The 19,848-nt window shown below is 49.8% G+C and overlaps 1 protein-coding gene across 5 annotated transcripts in view; it reads left to right on the top strand.

The window, feature by feature from the left end:
- The window catches only part of Spen (spen family transcriptional repressor), a 77,286-nt gene extending 58,048 nt beyond the window's left edge, over positions 1 to 19,238 (top strand). For 3 of the 5 annotated variants that reach the window (XM_057783569.1, XM_057783571.1, XM_057783572.1), the window contains exons 10-15: positions 1,505 to 1,605; positions 7,956 to 15,984; positions 16,564 to 17,064; positions 17,202 to 17,399; positions 17,695 to 17,853; positions 18,166 to 19,238. In XM_057783569.1, coding sequence (XP_057639552.1) covers positions 1,505 to 1,605; positions 7,956 to 15,984; positions 16,564 to 17,064; positions 17,202 to 17,399; positions 17,695 to 17,853; positions 18,166 to 18,297 — 9,120 coding nt within the window. In that variant the 3' untranslated portion in view covers positions 18,298 to 19,238. The remainder of the gene's footprint in view (positions 1 to 1,504; positions 1,606 to 7,955; positions 15,985 to 16,563; positions 17,065 to 17,201; positions 17,400 to 17,694; positions 17,854 to 18,165) is intronic. The other 2 variants (XM_057783573.1, XM_057783570.1) reach the window with 2 other exon arrangements.
- Positions 19,239 to 19,848: the final 610 nt, after the last annotated feature.

Genomic DNA, 19,848 nt, shown 5'->3' on the forward strand with positions numbered 1-19,848 from the left:
GGAAAATAGAACTTTCTTGTCCTCATGTTCTGTTGTCCTGGCTATTCTCACAAATTTATGTGCACCATAGATTGCCCAACTATAGATTACCAATTTAATTGACCCAGGCATTTGCCAACTCAGAATTCTGGTAGAAGTTTGTTAACATTTTATTTTTGATTTTTGTTGTTGTTGTTTGATTGGCAAGGGGAGAAGTTGTGGGTGTGTGGGTATGAGTCTCACTATGTAGCCCAGACTGGCCCCTGTGACTGTCCTGATTCAACCTCCGCAATTTGGGAATTGAACCGTGCCTGGCCATTTCACTTCTGGATGGCTTTTGGGACCTTTAAATTGTATCTGTCAAGATTTATGTAGAATTTGGAAGTTTTCTATTGAAAAAAAAAATTTCTCTTAAACTTTCTAAAATTTGCCATGTGTTGTGGTGCACACCTTTTATTTTTAAATTATTTTTAAACTTTTACTCTTTTCTCATTAATACATCTTGACCTTAGCTACCATTCCTCCCAGTTACCCCTTCTTCCCCAGACTGATCCCCACTATTTGTCCCGGTGCCCCCCCCCTCCCGAAAAGAATAAGCTTCCCAGGGACTTTAAACAAAAATAGCACAAGATACAATAAGACTAGGCACAAACTGTCACATCAAGGCTAGGCAAAGCAACCCAGTAGGAAGAGTCCTGAGAGCAGACAGAAGAGTCAGAGACACCCCCACTTCTACTGTCATGAGTTTTCCCAAAACACCAAGCCAACAACCATGACATATATGTAGAAGATCTCGTGCAGACTCATGCAGGCTCCGAAATTGCTCCCTCAGTCTCCGAGCCCCCATGAGCCCTTATTAGTTGATTCCCCAACCCGAATCTCCCATTGTCCTCCATCCCTCTGGCTCACACAATTCCTTCTCCCCACTTTAGGTGTTCTCTAGCTTGGGGTGGGGCACCTTATCGAGATCTCCATCCTGAACTCACTCTCTCTTTGCCTAATGTTTGGCTGTGGGTCTCTGTGGGTCTTCGTATCCACTCCCGTCAGCTGCCAGAGGCAGTCTTTCTGGTTACAGCTGGTGACCATGAGTATTGCAGAGCATCGTTCTGGATAAGCTCATCATTTTTATTTTATTTTTTTCCAGTCGTGCTTCTACCCTAGGTGTCTGTCTGCATTATCCAGCCTCAGTTTCCTTGTCGTCCAGGTAGTGCCGGGCATGAGCTCCCTCTTGTGGCGTGGGCCTCATATTAGACCAGTCATTGGCTGGCCACAAGGCACACACCTTCAGTCTTAATCTCTAAGAGACAGAGAGGCAGGTAGAACTTTTGAGTTCATAGCCAGCCTGGTCTACAAAGTGAGTTCCAGTATAGAAAAACCCTCTCTCAACAAACAAACAAAAAACTTCCCAAAATTGAGATCTGAAACCTCTCTTTCTTTATAAAATCTTTTTATATATTGTTTATATTTGTATTAGATCTGTGCATCACATAATAATGAGTTTTATTATGAATTTGTTTTTTTAAAGGTGGACTTTGCAAATCGGGAAAGCCAGTTGGCATTTTATCATTGCATGGAGAAGTCTGGTCAAGATATCAGAGACTTCTATGAAATGCTAACAGAGAGAAGGTAGGTTCTTGTTCACTGTTGGGCTAGACCATCAGTTTTGGGAACGATCACCAGGACCATGTAGATTCAGCATTTTACTTCTGAAGCACCCCAGCCTGAGGTGTGTCCAGCAGGCCTGCCAATATAGGTTGATTCTAGTGTTTTGGGCTGATTTCTTTTTCATTTCTACTCAGTTCTCCCCAAACACTTTTTTTTTTTTTTTTTTTTTTTTTGGTTTTCTCGAGACAGGGTTTCTCTGTGGTTTTGGAGCCTGTCCTGGAACTAGCTCTTGTAGACCAGGCTGGTCTCGAACTCACAGAGATCCGCCTGCCTCTGCTTCCCGAGTGCTGGGATTAAAGGCGTGCGCCACCACCGCCCAGCCCCAAACACATTTTTTAACCTGTCGTATAGAAAGCATAGGTTTATTCTGACAAATCTAGTTTTTATGTGGTTGAGGGTAGGGTGGGGACACCGTGTCTCAGGCCGCATTGAGCACTCATATTGGGAAAGAGTTGTGAAGTGTTTGTCTCTGAAATAAAGTCAGGCTGGTGGGTAATGGTGGCACACATCTTTAATCCCAGCACTCGGGAGGCAGAGCAGGCGGATCTCTGTGAGTTCGAGGCCAGCACTACAGAGTGAGTGCCAGGAAGGGCTTCAGGCTACACAGAAAAACCCTGTCTCAAAAAACAGACAGAGAGAGAGAAAGTCAAATCTCATATAAACATACATGGCTTTGGCAGTGCAGAAGATAAGCCATTTTTTTGGTCCCAGTAATACAGTGTTTGACCTTTTTCTCCTGTTGATTAGATGACCTTTTAAAATGCGCTCACATAATAACCAGGCTCTTCTCATAGCTGATGGTGTTTGAAAGTGGAAACTATTGCCTGTACTAAAAAAAGCCTTTTGCCCGACATCCCTCTGTGGTGGTTGTCTGAAGTGTGACCACCTGTTCTCCCCCATACATATCCAAAGGCTTTAGACAGCTAAGGCCAGAAAACACCAGAACTTGGGGGACTGCTGGAGCCCAGCAGCGTCTCCTTCGCTGCCGCTGGTCCCAGTTTGCTGTGTTAAAGTCACACAGCATCTCTTCGAGACCTTTCCTAGCTTAGTGTCCTGCTAAGTCACTGACCTCTTGAGCTTTTAAGTTAAACTGACCCCACTGTCAAAATTCTAGTAGGTAAGGCTTTTGATAGTCTCTCATGAAAAGATCAGAATTCAGATTACAGAACACTGAAAATGTCTAGTTCTTCAGCTAGTGAACCAGTGTGAGGGGTTGTCTGTCCCAACCCCCATCTCACCCATCAGAAAGAGCACACATGAAATTGTGTGCTTGTATATCCAAGTCGCTTTGGACAGAATATTCTTAGTCCCAGTTCCTAGAAGTAGCAGTTTGAAGTCACTGGTTGCGGTTTCATGTACCCTAGTCTAGCCCCAGGCTTTTTTATTAAAGCCGAGGATGACCTTGATGGCCTTTCTGTCTCAGCCTCCTGAGTGCCGGCTTTCCAGGTTTATGCCACTATAACTGACTTAGGTGGTGCTGGGCATCTAATTCGGCCTTACACTTGCCAGGCAATCATTCTATGCCAAGTGTGCTCCTTCCCAAGGTGGCTGTCAGTACATTGGAGTGTGTTGGAGGTTTCATTCATTGTACTTGAGGCATTAACAGTTGTTAGTCTTCTCTGTGTATATATTAAATGTTTTTTTAAAAAAGCAGAGTCTTGTGAGGGTAGATGAAGTAGTGTACGGGTTGATTTTTGTATATTACTACTTAAGATTCACTAATTTTAGTGATGATCTGTTCTTTAGTTAATTTCCATGATTAATCTCCATCTAATGGCATTTATATCCTCATGCAGGAGGTAGAAGGGGGAAGGTCTCAGATGTTACTGGATGTATAATGCATTCTTCAGCATCAAATTCAAGGATGTTTCCTTTGCTTTAAAGTGAGGGGTGGTATCTGGTGTCTGATGGGAAAGGTGCTTGACTCCAGTGTTTGAGTTCAGGATTAGAAACACCAACATTACTAGGCAAGCACACTGCTGCTGAGCTAAATCTCCAACCCTCAAGTCGGGTAACTTACATTACAGCATTTTTTATGCTGGGGGAAAGCCCAGGGTTCCTACTTGTCAGCACAGGATGAGTTTACATGGTTAAATAGGTTTTCCTATCTATGTTTGGTAGTTTGAACAGAACTTTTTCCAAAATTTACTGCTGCCAGTTCTTGTTTGAAATGCAAGGCATCACCTCTTTGGTGGGATGATTTCCCTCCATTCTATGGACAAGGCAAGCGGCGTTGTAAGTGATGCCTCCACTAGGCTGACTGGATGGGCCCCAGTCTTCTGTTGTCCTGGTCCCTGCTGAAATTATTAAGCTTCATGGACTCATCAAAATAAGTTTTTGACATAGGTGTGTGTGTGTTTGTGTACACGTGCGCGCGTGTGCGTGCATGTGCCAGAGGTTAATTACAGATGTTATTTCTTAAGAGCTGTTCACCTTGCTTTTTTTGTTTGTTTGCTTGCTTGCTTTTGTTTTTGTTTTTTTCGAGACAGGGTTTCTCTGTAGTTTTGGAGCCTATCCTGGAACTAGCTCTTGTAGACCAGGCTGGTCTCGAACTGACAGAGATCCGCCTGCCTCTGCCTCCCAAGTGCTGGGATTAAAGGTGTGCGCCACCACCGCCCGGTCCACCTTGCTTTTTTTTTTTTTTTTTTTGAAACAAGGTCTCACTGTTGTCTGGGGGCCCTTGCTTATTCTGTCTTCATAGTCCCAGTGCTGGGATTCCGAGCATGTAGCCCCACCAGCCTTTTAGATGGGTGCTGAGAATTGAACTTAGGCCCTCGGGCTTGCAGGTACTTGGCAAGCACTTTACTACACAATGTAATTTTAGTTTTCTGTTCTGTTTTGTTAGGCTAAGAATCAAACACAGAGCATTGTGCAAATCTTGGACATTTTAGTGCTGCGCTCTACCCTAGCTCCAGCTCGCTTAATACACAGTCTTGGTACTGTGGAGTTTTTGTTGTTTCGTTTTTGATAGTGTTGTTTCGTTTGTTTTGTTTGGTATGGGGTGTTGTTTTCTTGAAGCCCTGTCTTGCCACATAGGCTGGCTTAGTGACTTATACTTGTAATCCTAGTACTGAGGAGCCTAAACCTAGAGGATCCTGTATTCAAAACTACAGAGTAGCTAGGCCCTATCTCAAGAGCAAACACACAAAGCATGGCATGCAACTCAGCAGTAGAATGCATTCTTTTTGTTTGCTTGTTTGCCTGTTTTTTTTTTTTTTTTTGTTTTGTTTTGTTTTGAGACAGGTTTCTCCTGTCTGTGTTCCTGGCTGTCCTGGAATTCGCTCTGTAGACCAGGATGGCCTCGAACTCACAGAGATCCACCTGCCTCTGCCTCCCAAGTGCTGGGATTAAAGATGTGCACCACCACTGCTCAGCAGAATGTACTTGTAACATGTGAGAGACCCGAGGTTCTGTCTAGAGCTGTGAGAACCAAAGATGTGGCTCCTACTGTAGTTCAGCAAAGCAGTGAACTCGCTAGGCAGGAGTCTTTGTTCATATTGGGCAGAATGTAATGTGTCCAGCTTCACAAAGGGAAGCACTTCCTTGCCTTGTGTATTTAAGTTACTCTAGTTCTGTGCCTAGTGACCTGGTGTTTTCTTGTTGTTGTTGTTGTTGTTATTTTTCTCCTTTTTTTTCAATGTTTTACTTTGTAGCCCCCACTAGTCTGGAACTTCCTGTGTAGACAAGGCTGGCTTCAGATTGAGGAACCCTGCTTTCCTCTTGAGTGCAGGGATCAAAGGCATGCACTGCCACATCCGACCAACTGTTACTGTGTTGCAGTGACCCAAAAAGTGAGGTGAGAGCTGCAGAGACTGGGACTCAGAACCAAGCCTGTGCAGCTGGTGATAATATTTTCTAGAATGAACACACCTCACCCACCCAAGACAGCATGCTCTTCCAAGACTGGCTTTTTATCTAGAGCATGAGTGAGTGGTTATTGGTTGGATGTGGGGAGTATCTAGGATTGAAGCCTGTGGTATACAGTGTCTGCCCCTGAGGTGCATCTCCAGCTGTATTTTTGAGAGCGGTCTCACTGAGTTCCCCAAGCAGCTGGGATTACAGGCCTGTGTCATCACACCCACCGGGACTGCTATTTTTAACACATATGATTTGGGTTCTAGTGGAAAATGGGCAGCCATTTATTTTTGACTTTAGTCATCACCACATGCTCATATACCATGGGCTGACCTATAGCTGATAAAATTGGCCTTGAACTTGTGATCTTCCTGCCTCTACCTCCTGACGTTACAGGCACATACCACCATGCTTTGCTTTATCTGCCCTTGAGGAATTTGGCAGTTAGACATTTGTCACTGAAAATTTCTAGGAGGGTCAGTGGGATGGCACAGCAGGTCGACGCTTGCCACCAAAGCCTGCATTGCACTAGAGCTCTGCAGCTCAGGTGGAGAGAGAGCCAAGGCTACAGAGCTGTCCTCGGAATGCTCACATGTGCTTTGATGTGTGCACATCCACGTACACATCATACACACAGCAGATAAGGGTTTTGGGAATTGAGTATAAAGGAGCCAACTTCCCTCTGATAGGAGTGTGCTCAGTTGTACTCTGCTGGACAAGCTGACTCTTGTTCTGAGTGCAATGGATGGGCAGCTGGAGGGAACATTTTATAGTGCTTGAAGCTAGACTTGATTTGTTAGCTGGCAGTTTGAAGAAAAGCAAAAAAAAAGTTTTTAAGTAAATGAAATTTTGAAAGTTGGAGCTGATTTTATTTTTAATTCTTTTGGGAAAGGTGGGAAGTGTTTCAGGAAACAAAACATACAATAAATACCTAAACTTTTTTGGGTTTTTAGGGTTTTTTGTGAGTTGTTTTTGTTTTTCTCTTCAAGACAGGGTTTCTCTGTGTAGCCCTGGCCATTCTGGAACTCACTCTGTAGATCAGGCTGGCCTCGAACTCAAAAGATCTGCCTGCCTCTGCCTTCCCAGTGCTGGGACTAAAGGTGTGCACCACTAAGCCTAACAATAAACTTTGTTGTTTTTTTGTTTTGTTTTGAGGCAGGATCTCACTATAACCTCAGCTGACCTGTAGCTTGCTTTGTAGATAAGGCTAGCCTTCAGTATCTGGAGACCTGCCTACCTCTGCCTCCCAAGGACTGGGATTACAGGCATGCCCGGATAAAACATTTTTTAAAAGATTTGCTTATTTTTAGTTTATGCGTGAGTGTTTTGCCTGCATATATGTTTGAGCTCTAAGTGTGTCTGGTGCCCAAGGAGGTCAGAAGAGTTCATCACTTCCCTTGGAACTAGAGTTACGGAAGGCTGTGAGCCACTGTGCGGATTTTAGGAACTAAACATGGGTCCTTTACAAGAATAATGAAGTTAACTTTTAAGCAATCTCTCCAGCCCTGAGATTTAAACATTTGAAAAATTCTTTTTAAAAAGTTGATACAATTACATAAGTTTATTGGTACAGTGTGATATAACCTAATACATGTATATGGTACAGTACAATGGAATTGCTGTAAGGAGCAGTGGGTTTCTGTCCCACCTGGTCCTGCAGCCATTCCATCCCAAAGAAACACACTAATGTAGAGGTCTACATTAGTCATAAACTGGTTGACCTATTAGCTCAGGCTTCTTATTAACTCTTACATCCTACATTAACCCATAATTCTTATCTGTGTTAGCCACACGGCGTGGTACCTTTTATCAGCAAGGCAGTCTCATCTTGCTTCCTCTGTGTCTGGGTTATGACTGCAGACTCAGCCTTTTCTCTTCCCAGAGTTCTCCTGTTCTGGTTGCCCCACCTATACTTCCTGCCTGGCTGCTGGCCAATCAGCATTTTATTAAGCAAGTACAAGAGACAAATCCTTACAGGGTACAAAGACCATTGTCCCACAGCAAGTGGGTCTTCTTAAATATTTGTCATTTATTTGAGATTATTGAGTTTCTTTTATAACAAGTGCTGGTCATGCATGGTTGTATACGCCTTTAATCCCAGCACTCCAGAGGCAGAAGCAAGAGATCTCTGTGAGTTGGAAGCCAGCCTGGTCTACATAGAGAGTTCCTGGCCAGGGCTCCAGGTAAAAACCTAGCATTTTACATTCAAATTTTATTTAGGCTGTCAGCTTTTAATCCTTAGCTTAGGAGTTGCTGCTAAACACCTGCAGTTGAGCAAGGGAAAAGCCATGCTAAATGATTCTAGAGATCTTGAGTAAGGTAGTTTCACTGTGCGCCCCAGAGAGGTCCATGAGCTGTCCTCTTGCCTCTGCCTGTGATGAGTGCTGGGATTGCGGAGATGAGACTACAGTGTTGAGAAGCAGAAGCGCTAACATAATCTTTTCGATGCTTGGTAGAGAGGAACGAAGAGGATCCTATGACTACAGCCAAGATCGGACATACTATGAAAGTGTTCGGACTCCAGGCACCTACCCTGAGGACTCCAGGAGGGACTATCCAGCTCGAGGGAGAGACTTTTACTCCGAGTGGGAAACGTACCAAGGAGAATATTATGAGTCCCGATACTATGATGACCCTCGAGAATATAGAGAATATAGGAGTGATCCTTATGAACAAGATATTCGGGAATACAGCTATAGGCAAAGAGAACGGGAGCGAGAACGGGAGAGATTTGAGGTTGACCGGGACCATGAGAGGAGGCCCATTGAGCGAAGTCAGAGTCCAGTCCACTTGCGTCGTCCACAGAGTCCTGGGGTGTCTCCTGCACATTCGGAGAGATTGCCAAGTGACTCTGAGAGGAGACTGTACCGCCGGTCCTCAGAGCGAAGTGGGAGCTGCAGCTCAGTGTCTCCACCACGGTACGATAAACTGGAGAAGGCTCGATTGGAGCGCTATACAAAAAACGAAAAGATGGATAAAGAACGGACTTTTGATCCTGAGAGAGTGGAGAGGGAGAGACGAATAATTCGGAAGGAAAAAGTAGAAAAGGACAAACCTGACAGGCAGAGACGGAAAGGAAAAGGTCATTCTCCCAGCTCTCAGTCTTCTGAGACAGAGCAAGAGAACGAGGGAGAGCAGCAGAGCCCTGAGAAAAGCCAGACTTCTACCAAACTGAGCAGAGAGAAAGCCGACAAGGAAGGGCCGGCCAAGAACCGTCTGGAGCTCATGCCTTGTGTGGTTTTGACTCGAGTGAAAGAAAAGGAGGGAAAAGTCATTGACCACCCTCGGATGGAAAAGCTCAAAACCAGATTTGATCATGACACTGCTAAACCTTCAGCCCCGGGTCAGAAGTCCCAGGCCTCTCAGATGGAACTGGCCAAGTCAGACTCGTCTACTGTGGAGTCCGCTAGAGGGAAAGCACCGAGGGAAAAGGCCCTTTCCAGCCACGCAGAGGCAGTGGTGGATAAGGAGGGCAGGCCTAAACTCAGGAAGCACCTCAAGCCGGAGCAGACACCTGAGGGCCTGAGCACTGTGGACCTGGAGAAGCTGGAAGCGAGGAAAAGGCGCTTTGCAGACTCCAACTTGAAAGCAGAAAAGCAAAAACCAGAAGTCAAGAAAAGCAGCCCTGAGACAGAGGACACTCGAGTGCTTCTAAAGAAGCAGCCTGATGTGTCAAGAGACAGTGTTCTGGTGAGGGAAGGCGAGTCTGAACGAAAGCCCATGAGAAAAGAAATCCTTAAAAGGGAATCAAAAAAAACCAAGCTGGACAGACTTAATTCGGCTCCCAGCCCCAAAGACTGCCAGGAGCCTGCTGCTGTCTCCTCAGGGTCTGGCTCACGGCCCAGCTCAGATGGACACACAGGCCTGGGAGATCCAATACACGCATCTGTGGAAAGTCAAGAAGCCCAGCCCAAAAAAGCCATCCCCTCAAAACCTCAGCCCAAACAGCTGCAGCTCCTAGATAATCAAGGGCCAGAGAAAGAGGAAGTCAGGAAAAACTATTGCCGTCTTCGTGAGGAGCCATCCGAGCATAAAGCAGGCCAGGAGAAGCCACACACACTAAATGCTGAAGAAAAGCTTGGCATTGACATTGATCACACACAGAGTTACCGAAAACAGATGGAACAGAGTCGCAGAAAACAGCAGATGGAGATGGAAATAGCCAAGTCTGAGAAGTTTGGCAGTCCTAAAAAAGATGTAGATGAATATGAAAGACGTAGCCTTGTTCATGAGGTCGGCAAGCCCCCCCAGGATGTCACTGACGACTCACCCCCCAGCAAAAAGAAAAGGATGGATCATGTTGATTTTGATATCTGTACCAAAAGGGAGAGGAATTACAGAAGTTCACGGCAGATCAGTGAGGACTCTGAAAGGACCAGCTGTTCTCCCAGCATCCGCCATGGCTCCTTCCATGAAGATGACGACACCCTGAGTTCCCCTAAGCTAATGTCAGTAAAAGGGTCCCCTAAAGTGGATGATAAGGGTCTCCCCTATTCTAATGTAACAATGAGAGAAGACCCCTTAAAATTTACTCCTTATGATTGTAGCAAGAGAGAACATGTGGCGGACATGGCCAGAATAAAGCTGTCTGTCTTGAACTCTGAAGAGGACCCGCATCGTTGGGACCCTCAGGGGAAACAGGACCCCAGCAGGTTTGACGTGAGTTTTCCAAACAGCGTAATCAAGAGAGACAGTTTACGGAAGAGGTCTGTGCGAGATCTGGAACCTGGCGAGGTGCCCTCTGACTCTGATGAGGATGCTGAGCACAAATCCCAGTCACCCAGGGCCTCTACTTTCTACGACAGCCCTCGGCTGTCTTTTTTATTGAGGGACAGAGACGACAAACTACGTGAACGAGAGGAAAGACTGTCTAGTTCTTTAGAAAGAAATAAATTTTATTCTTTTGCTCTGGATAAGACAATCACACCAGACACTAAAGCTTTGCTAGAAAGAGCTAAGTCTCTTTCCTCATCCCGTGAAGAAAACTGGTCTTTTCTTGACTGGGACTCCCGCTTTGCTAATTTTCGAAACAACAAAGATAAAGAAAAAGTTGACTCTGCCCCAAGACCTATTCCATCCTGGTACATGAAAAAGAAGAAAATCAGGACTGACTCAGAGGGGAAAATGGATGATAAGAAGGATGACCACAGGGAAGAGGAGCAGGAGAGGCAGGAACTGTTTGCCTCTCGGTTTTTACATAGCTCCATCTTTGAACAAGATTCTAAGCGGCTGCAGCATCTTGAAAGGAAGGGCGAGGAGTCCGACTTCCCTCCTGGGAGGCTGTACAGCAGACAAGCATCTGATGGAGCCAACAGCACGAGTGACTCGGTCCAGGAGCCCGTGGTGCTGTTCCACAGCAGATTCATGGAGCTCACGCGGATGCAGCAGAAAGAAAAGGAGAAGGACCAGAAGCCCAAAGAGGCTGAGAAACAGGAGGACCCAGAGAATATTTCCAAGACCCCGGAACCCGTCACTGAGACTAAAGAGCTGGAGCCGAAAGCCCCCGTGTCAGCTGGGCTTCCTGCAGTCACCCCCATGACACCAGAACCAGCATCATCAGCCCCAGACAAGGCTGAGAAAATGGCAGAGGCTCCTTTGCTGGCAGGAGAGAAGCCTGTGGAGCCAGCCCCCGTCTTGGAGGAGGCAAAGTTGGCATCTGAGCCAGTTCCTATCCCCATGGAACAGCCCAAGCAGGTAGAGGTACCCCCAGGAGAAGGCTCCAGAGAAAGTCCTGCAGTGGTGCATCAGGCTACTCAAGAAAGCCCAGCTACCGAGCCCATCCCTTGTGTGAGTGCCGAGCCTCCTGCTCCTGGGACTGCAATTTCCAAGATAGAAAACAATATAGATCCAAAACCCAGCAGTCCCCAGCCGCTTCCAAAACTAACTCAGAAGTCTGAGGAAGCTGAAGAGCTAAGAGTGGAGAAGCCAGATGCAGCTCCAAGCATTGAACCCAGTGTCACTCAGAAACCTGAAGTTATGCCTGAAGTTCAGCCCCCAGCGTCTGAAGATGTAGAGGCCAATCCTCCAGTCTCTGCGAAAGACAAGAAAACAAACAAAAGCAAGCGTTCCAAGACACCGGTCCAGGCAGCTGTCGCAAGCATCGTGGAGAAGCCCGTCACCAGAAAGAGCGAAAGGATAGACCGGGAAAAGCTGAAGCGGTCCAGTTCTCCTCGTGGAGAAGCACAGAAGCTGTTAGAACTGAAGATGGAGGCGGAGAAGATTACAAGGACTGCATCTAAAAGCTCTGGAGGGGACCCTGAGCTCCCTGAGCCTAGCCTGCCTCTCAGCCGAACCAGGCGCCGGAATGTCAGGAGCGTTTATGCCACCATGGGTGATCACGAAAGCCGCTCTCCAGCTAAAGAGCCTGCTGAGCAGCCCAGACTGACCAGGAAGAGATTGGAACGGGAGCTGCAGGAGGCCGTGGTAGCTCCCACCACCCCTCGGAGGGGAAGGCCTCCTAAAACTCGCCGGCGTGCTGACGAGGATGAAGAGCATGAGACGAAAGAGCCAGCAGAAACACCCAAGCCAGCTGAGGGATGGAGGTCTCCGAGGTCTCAGAAGGCTGCAGCCACTGGTGGGCCCCATGGGAAAAGGGGGAGAAGCGAGCAAAAAGCTGAGGCTGCTGCTGAGGGTGGTGCCCAGGTGAACACGAGAGAAAGTAACACTAAGTCCAGGGGTGACAGAGAAGCAGCCAGCGAGGCCAAACGTGACAGGAGAGACACCAGCACAGACAAAAATGGACCCAACCCCTTCCCAGTCGAGGCATTGGAGAGAAAACCACCTCCTGAGAAAACCACCAAGTCAAAGAGGGGACGTGCTCGCAACACCAGGTCAGCAATGGACAGGGCTGCACATCTGAAAAGCCTGGAAATGGCCACCCGGGCTGCAGGGCAGGCTGTGGACAAGGAATCTGGGCTTGTGGCAGTCTCTCCTGAGAAAAACAAGAGCCCCCCAAGGGAAAGTGGCTCCTCGTCTCAGCTGAAACATGACCCAATTGATCCTGAGAAAGAGAAGGAAGATGTGTCTGCCTCTGCGGTATCCCCAGGAGCCACACAGCTAGCCAAGCAGATGGAGCTGGAGCAGGCCGTGGAGAACATTGCAAAGCTCTCCGAGCCCTCCATGGGTGCGGCTGACAAGGGAGCAGCCACAGGGACACCTGCAGGCCCTGCTGTGGAGGACGGCCACAAGCCTGCACACCAGGCAAGTGAGACCGAACTGGCAGCGGCCATTGGCTCTATCATCAGTGACAGTTCTGGAGAGCCTGAAAACTTGTCTGCATCTCCCTCCTTCCCCCCAGGATCTCAGCCGCATCTACAGGAAGGAACGGAGCCAGGGCCCTCTGGCACCACATCTGGAACCTCAGCGGCAGATGCTGCTCCAGAGTCTTCTGGCTCACAGGGCAGTGCCTCGGACCCCTCAGCAGGTTCTGCAGACACCAAGGAAGCCAGAGGGAACAGCAGTGAGTCTGTACAGGAAGCCAAGGGGTCTAAAGTGGAAGTCACTCCTCCCCGGAAAGACAAAGGACGTCAAAAGACAACACGACGCCGGAAAAGGAATGCAAACAAGAAAGTGGTCGCTGCCACAGAGACTCGTACTTCTGAGACCGAGCAGGCTCAGAGTGAAAGCCCTGCTGCTAATGAGGCAACAGCAGCACCCCCAGAAGCTCCCCAGGAAGAAAAGCAGACTGAAAAGCCTCAGTCCCCCCCTCCTCAGGAATGCACCTCTGACCCAGTCAAGACCCCACCTGCTGAGAGTCCGTGTCAGGAAAGCAGTGTTGAAGAAAAGACTCCATGCAAAGCGCCCACACCCCATGACCTCCCACCTCTTTCCCAGCCAGCGCTGGTGGATGATGAACCCCAGGCTAGGTTCAAGGTGCATTCAATCATCGAAAGTGATCCGGTGACCCCACCCAGTGACTCAAGCATACCTCCACCCACAATTCCTTTAGTGACAATAGCAAAGCTCCCACCCCCTGTCATTCCTGGGGGAGTCCCACATCAGAGTCCCCCCACTAAGGTGACAGAGTGGATCACCAGACAGGAGGAGCCTCAGGTCCAGTCTGCGCCATCTCCAGCTCTTCCCCCAGACACAAAGGCCTCTGACGTGGACACCAGCTCTAGCACACTGAGAAAGATCCTCATGGACCCCAAATACGTATCCGCCACCGGGGTCACTTCCACAAGTGCCACCACAGCCATCGCAGAGCCCGTGAGTGCTGCTCCTTGTCTGCACGAGGCACCAGTCCCTCCAGGTGAACCCAAACATCCTCCCTTAGAAGAAAAGTCAGCAACTCCAGTATCAAATGCTCCTGACACACAGCCCTCAGAGGTCCCAGTAGCTGCTGACAAAGAGAAGGTGGCCCCGGTCATTGCCCCTAAAATCACGTCTGTCATCAGCCGGATGCCTGTCAGCATTGACCTGGAGAATTCGCAGAAGATAACTTTGGCAAAACCCGCTCCTCAGACCCTGACTGGCCTGGTGAGTGCCCTGACTGGCCTGGTGAATGTCTCTCTGGTCCCAGTGAATGCCTTAAAGGGTCCTGTGAAGGGCTCAGTGGCTACACTGAAGGGTTTAGTGAGCGCCCCTGCTGGGCCTGTGAATCTCCTGAAGGGGCCTGTGAATGTGCTCACTGGGCCCGTCAATGTCCTGACCACTCCAGTGAGTGCCACAGTGGGCACGGTGAACGCTGCCCCGGCTCCTGTGAATGCTGCTGCAGGTGCAGTGACTGCTGCATGTGGCGTGACCGCCACAACAGGCACAGCAGCTATGACAGGTGCAGTGAGTGCGCCATCAGCAAAGGGCAAACAGAGGTCAAGCAGCAATGAGAACAGTCGCTTCCACCCTGGGTCTATGTCAGTGATTGATGAGCGTCCAGCAGACACAGGCTCTGGTGCAGGGCTGCGTGTGAACACTTCAGAAGGAGTCGTGCTTCTGAGCTACTCAGGACAGAAGACGGAAGGCCCACAGCGGATCAGTGCCAAGATCAGTCAGATCCCTCCAGCCAGTGCAATGGACATTGAGTTTCAGCAGTCAGTATCTAAGTCCCAGGTGAAAGCAGATTCTGTCACCCCATCCCAGTCTGCACCCAAAGGCCCTCAGACCCCTTCAGCTTTTGCAAATGTGGCCACCCATTCCACCCTGGTCCTGACCGCCCAGACATACAATGCCTCTCCGGTGATCTCCTCTGTGAAGACGGACCGTCCGTCCTTGGAAAAGCCTGAGCCCATTCACCTCTCAGTGTCCACGCCTGTCACCCAAGGTGGCACAGTGAAGGTTCTCACTCAGGGCATCAACACACCCCCGGTGCTGGTTCACAACCAGCTTGTTCTCACCCCAAGCATAGTCACCACTAACAAGAAACTTGCTGACCCCGTCACTCTGAAAATAGAGACCAAGGTCCTTCAGCCAGCCAACCTGGGGCCCACCCTCACTCCCCACCACCCTCCTGCCCTGCCCAGCAAACTGCCTACAGAAGTGAACCATGTTCCTTCAGGACCCACCACCCCAGTAGATCGAACCATCTCCCACTTGGCAGCCACAAAGCCAGATACACATACTCCTCGACCCAGTGGGCCTACACCAGGCCCATTCCCAAGGGCATGCCATCCCAGCAGCACCACATCCACACCACTCTCCACCAATGCCACCGTCATGCTGGCTGCAGGCATTCCAGTGCCCCAGTTCATCTCCAGTATCCACCCGGAGCAGTCTGTCATCATGCCACCCCACAGCATCACTCAGACCGTGTCCCTTGGTCACCTTTCACAAGGTGAGGTGAGAATGAACACACCCACATTACCCAGCATCACCTACAGCATCCGGCCAGAAACTCTGCACTCTCCTCGGGCCCCTCTGCAGCCCCAGCAGATAGAGGCAAGGGCCCCACAGCGTGTGGGCACACCCCAGCCTGCCGCAGCTGGTGTGCCTGCCCTGGCCACCCAGCACCCTCCTGAGGAAGAAGTCCACTATCACCTCCCTGTGGCTAGAGCTGCAGCCCCTGTGCAGTCAGAAGTGCTGGTCATGCAGTCTGAGTACCGACTACACCCGTACACTGTGCCCCGAGACGTGAGGATCATGGTGCACCCACATGTGACTGCTGTCAGTGAACAGCCCAGGGCCACTGAGGGGGTAGTAAAGGTGCCACCAGCCAGCAAAGCCCCCCAGCAGCTGGTGAAAGAAACCGTTAAGACTTCTGATGCCAAAGCAATCCCGGCCCCTGGCCCTGTGCCTACCCCTGCTACTAACCCCCATGGTGAAGCCCGCATTCTCACAGTCACCCCCAGCAACCAGCTTCAGGGGCTGCCTCTGACCCCACCTGTGGTTGTGACCCATGGGGTACAGATTGTGCACTCCAGCGGTGAGCTGTTCCAGGAATATAGGTACGGAGATATCCGCACCTACCATGCCCCCGCTCAGCTCACACACACTCAGTTTCCTGTCGCCTCCTCCGTCAGCCTACCCTCCAGGACCAAGACTTCTGCACAGGTGAGGAAGCCAGGTTTCCTCCCTACCGATTGGGCATGTGCTCGGGAGCTTTGTGGTTTCAAAAGACAGGCAGGCAGGCAGGCCATCAAGATGGTTCAGTGGGTGAAGGCATTTGCTTAAATGTGAGCCGGGCAACCAAGTTTGGTCCCCAGAACCCTGGTAAAAGTAAAGAGGTGAACTGCAGAGTTGTCCTCTGACAGCACACAGCAGCACTCGTGTGTGTGTCCTGTCGTGCACTCACACATACACACAGTGACCTTTAGCAAGGATCGTGAGCAAAGTACAGACAAGCTAGACAGGCCTTAGAGGTGGAAGGGGAGGGGGGCTTCCTAAACGCACAGCGAGGAGTGGCTCAGATCATACCACACAGCTCTTGGATGTGGAGAGACACTTTATATGGGGCCTCCTGCCATGTTAGGTGGCCTTTTCCGTGAGAACACAGCTCCACTGGTTTTTATTTCCTCTGTGGCCTGACTGTAAGACAAGGGTGCCTCCCTCTGGTTCATTGAGTTCTTGTTTGGGAACTGGGGGTTTGTGCACAACCCATCCTGACTTCCCCCTTTGTCTTCCCAACTCTAGGGCCCTCCTGAAGGTGAGCCCTTGCAGACCACGCAGCCTGCACAGCCTGCCCCGTCTACGCAGCCCACGCAGCCTGCACCACCTGCTCCACCCTGCCAGCCCTCCCAACTTAGCCAGCCTGCCCAGCCGCTGAGTAGCAAGATGCCCCAGGTCTCCCAAGAAGCAAAGGGGACTCAGACAGGAGTGGTAGAGCAGCCTCGCCTCTCAGCTGTCCCTGCCAGCCGGCCACCTGAGCCCCATGTTCAGGTTCAGAAGGCACCAGTGGACACAGGGCAGCCAACCCATTCCTCACCTGTGTCAGTCTCCATGAAGCCAGACCTCCCAAACCCTCTTCCTTCTCAGGCTGCCCCAAAGCAGCCATTGTTTGTCCCTGTGGCCTCGGGCACAAGCACCCCACCTGGACTGGCTCTGTCTCACACTGAAGCCCAGCCAGCCCCTAAACAAGATTCTTCTCCACACCTGACTTCACAAAGGCCTGTGGATATGGTCCAGCTTCTGAAGGTAAGATGGGCAGAGGCTGCTCTTGACACCCTGACTCTGTTCTGTCCTAAGTGTACCCCAATCTCTTAGTTTATAAGATGCTTCCAGGGTCGTGCTGGGCATGCCATGATCCCGTCTTTGCTTTGTTTCCTGGTAAGCAGAAATACCCCATCGTGTGGCAGGGCCTGCTGGCCCTCAAGAACGACACGGCCGCTGTGCAGCTCCACTTCGTCTCTGGCAACAATGTCCTGGCCCATCGGTCTCTGCCTCTCTCTGAAGGCGGTCCCCCGCTGAGGATTGCCCAAAGGATGCGGCTAGAGGCCTCACAGCTGGAAGGGGTTGCCCGGAGGATGACAGTAAGACTTGTGGGCCCTGGTAAACGCCTACACAATACTCAGGGAGGGAAGAACAGGCAGCCTCGGGGCTAAACTCCTGGCTGTGATAACTCTTGAAGTGGGCTATGAAGGACAAACTCGACTTGGCTAGAGAAATAAATACCTCTAGTCTCAGAAGTGAGCATATATGCTTGCGCTCATGCACACGTACACACGTTAGTGTGGTGTGACACAGCCATCTTAGAGATGCCTGGCTCCTTTGGTAGGACACATGCTATTTAGTCAGGAGACCCCTAACCACTCACCTCTGCTCCAGGTGGAAACAGATTACTGTCTGCTGCTGGCTCTGCCCTGTGGTCGTGACCAGGAGGATGTGGTGAGCCAGACGGAGTCCCTCAAGGCTGCCTTCATCACTTACCTGCAGGCCAAGCAGGCAGCGGGGATTATCAATGTTCCAAACCCTGGCTCCAATCAGGTTGGTCCACTGTCCCATCCCTACCCAACACTTGTACACACAGCTAGGACCAGTTTAGGTCAGGGCTGGAGGGCTGACCTGACCCAGCCAGGTGTTCCCAGAGGAGATGGGTAATGGCCACCAATTGCCCATCCTGGAAAGAAGCGGGGTGGGGCTGGGGAGGCATTGACCTTGAATTATAGAAGCTGATGACACCCTGTCCTGATGTGTGGTCTGACTGGGGGGTAGGGGGCTGTTAAGGCCTGCCGGGTACACGCATTGAGCCGGGCAGTCATGGAAGACAGGGGTCCCACTTTGTTTCTCCTCCTCCAGCCCGCCTATGTGCTGCAGATCTTCCCACCCTGTGAGTTCTCAGAGAGTCACCTCTCCCGCCTGGCCCCTGACCTCCTTGCCAGCATCTCCAACATCTCTCCCCACCTCATGATCGTTATTGCCTCTGTGTGAGGCTCTGCTGCAGAAAAGATGAACGGACAGAACCGTGGACAACCCAGCCAGGCAGAGGGGAAGCTGCTGAGGGGCAGACTGCCCTGGCTCTCACGCCCACCCAGCTCTATGGACAGACCTCCTCTGGGGGTGGTGCTGCTTGTATGTTTACATGAAATTCTCACCCAGGACAGACCACCAACCCATGGACTCACAGAAACCTTAGGGGCTGGCCTTCCTCGTTCAGAGAAAAGGAACAAGGCAGTGGGAGTCTATTTGTGTTCGGCAGAATAGCCTTTGCACTGAATTAGTGACTTGCCCAGCGAACACAGGTGTGGCTCTCTGGACATGTGGACGGGAGCACACCGCGGACTCTCATGCAGGACTCGGGACTTGTGCTGAAGCCTTGGTGTCAAGGAACATTTCATTGGGTATTTTTGCCCTGTCGCCTCCTTTCTTCCCTGTTCATCGGACATGTCATTGTTCTTAATTCTCCTGCCGCCGCCACCACCTTCGACTCATCGGATGTACAGTTTACAGTTGAGTAAAAGCAAACAGAAGGATTTTCTTTCTTGGTCGGATGTGCAGAACTTGGGATGTGTATATATAAATATATATATATATAATATATATATATATAAAATACTGACTTAAATCAAATTTCCCTGACATACTTTTTTTTAATCTGTGCCAAAAATGTGTTTTCAAAGAAAATCTTATTTTCATACTCAGACTTTATACCGTCACTCATTTGTATAAGTGCGCTTCGTTACAGCACGGGTCCCACTCCGGCAACATGGAAGTGTCACACAGCACCTGTACAAAAAGACCTGGCCAACTCCCTCTTCCTGTGACTTGGACCTCTCCCTGACTTCCTAACACTTATTAATTTATGAAACTGTTTTTCTCAGCGCAGTTTTGTTGTGTGTCCATTGGATTACAAACTTTATTAAAAAATACAAAACACCTAAAGTGTGCATGTGGTTGTCGCTCAAGTGGGAACCACGGGGTTCTTGGCTTGCTAGAGCAGTAGCTCCCACCCCACGTCCGACAAGAGCGCTTCACCTCATGCCAGAGACTGGAATCGTAAATGCTGGCCCTCGGTCGGTCCTGTTTCTGGGCCACTGGGAAGCCATTCAGGTTTTGATAATGAAGTCCCTCCTTTCCCTACCCACTTGCAAGCTCCTGCTCTAGGCTCATACTGAATGCTGCCTGCCTTCCCTACTCCCGTCCCTGGGGCATTGCTGTTCCTTGCGGTAGCAAGGAGCCTAATAGTCCTGGGGCTGTTAATTCCATCTCTGCTTCAAGACAAAAAAACTAAAAAACTAAAAACCAAAACTGTGGCACCATCTGGGTGATGGACCTGGGGGGGCTACAAAGCAGGTCTGTCTCCAGTTCAGTGGGGCTCCATGGGATCCCATTATTGAGGCTTCTGCTGCTCTCTTCCCTTCTCTCCTTGCCAACCTGGTGATAACCTGCAGCAAGTTAGTGTTGCCACAGGATGGTGTCGCTGTGGCCTCGGTAAAGCAGGTACTAGGCTCTAGATTACGAAAAAGCCAGCCAGTGTTCTGT

Source organism: Chionomys nivalis, chromosome 11 (assembly GCF_950005125.1).
Source record: "Chionomys nivalis chromosome 11, mChiNiv1.1, whole genome shotgun sequence".
Taxonomy (NCBI): Eukaryota; Metazoa; Chordata; class Mammalia; order Rodentia; family Cricetidae; genus Chionomys; species Chionomys nivalis.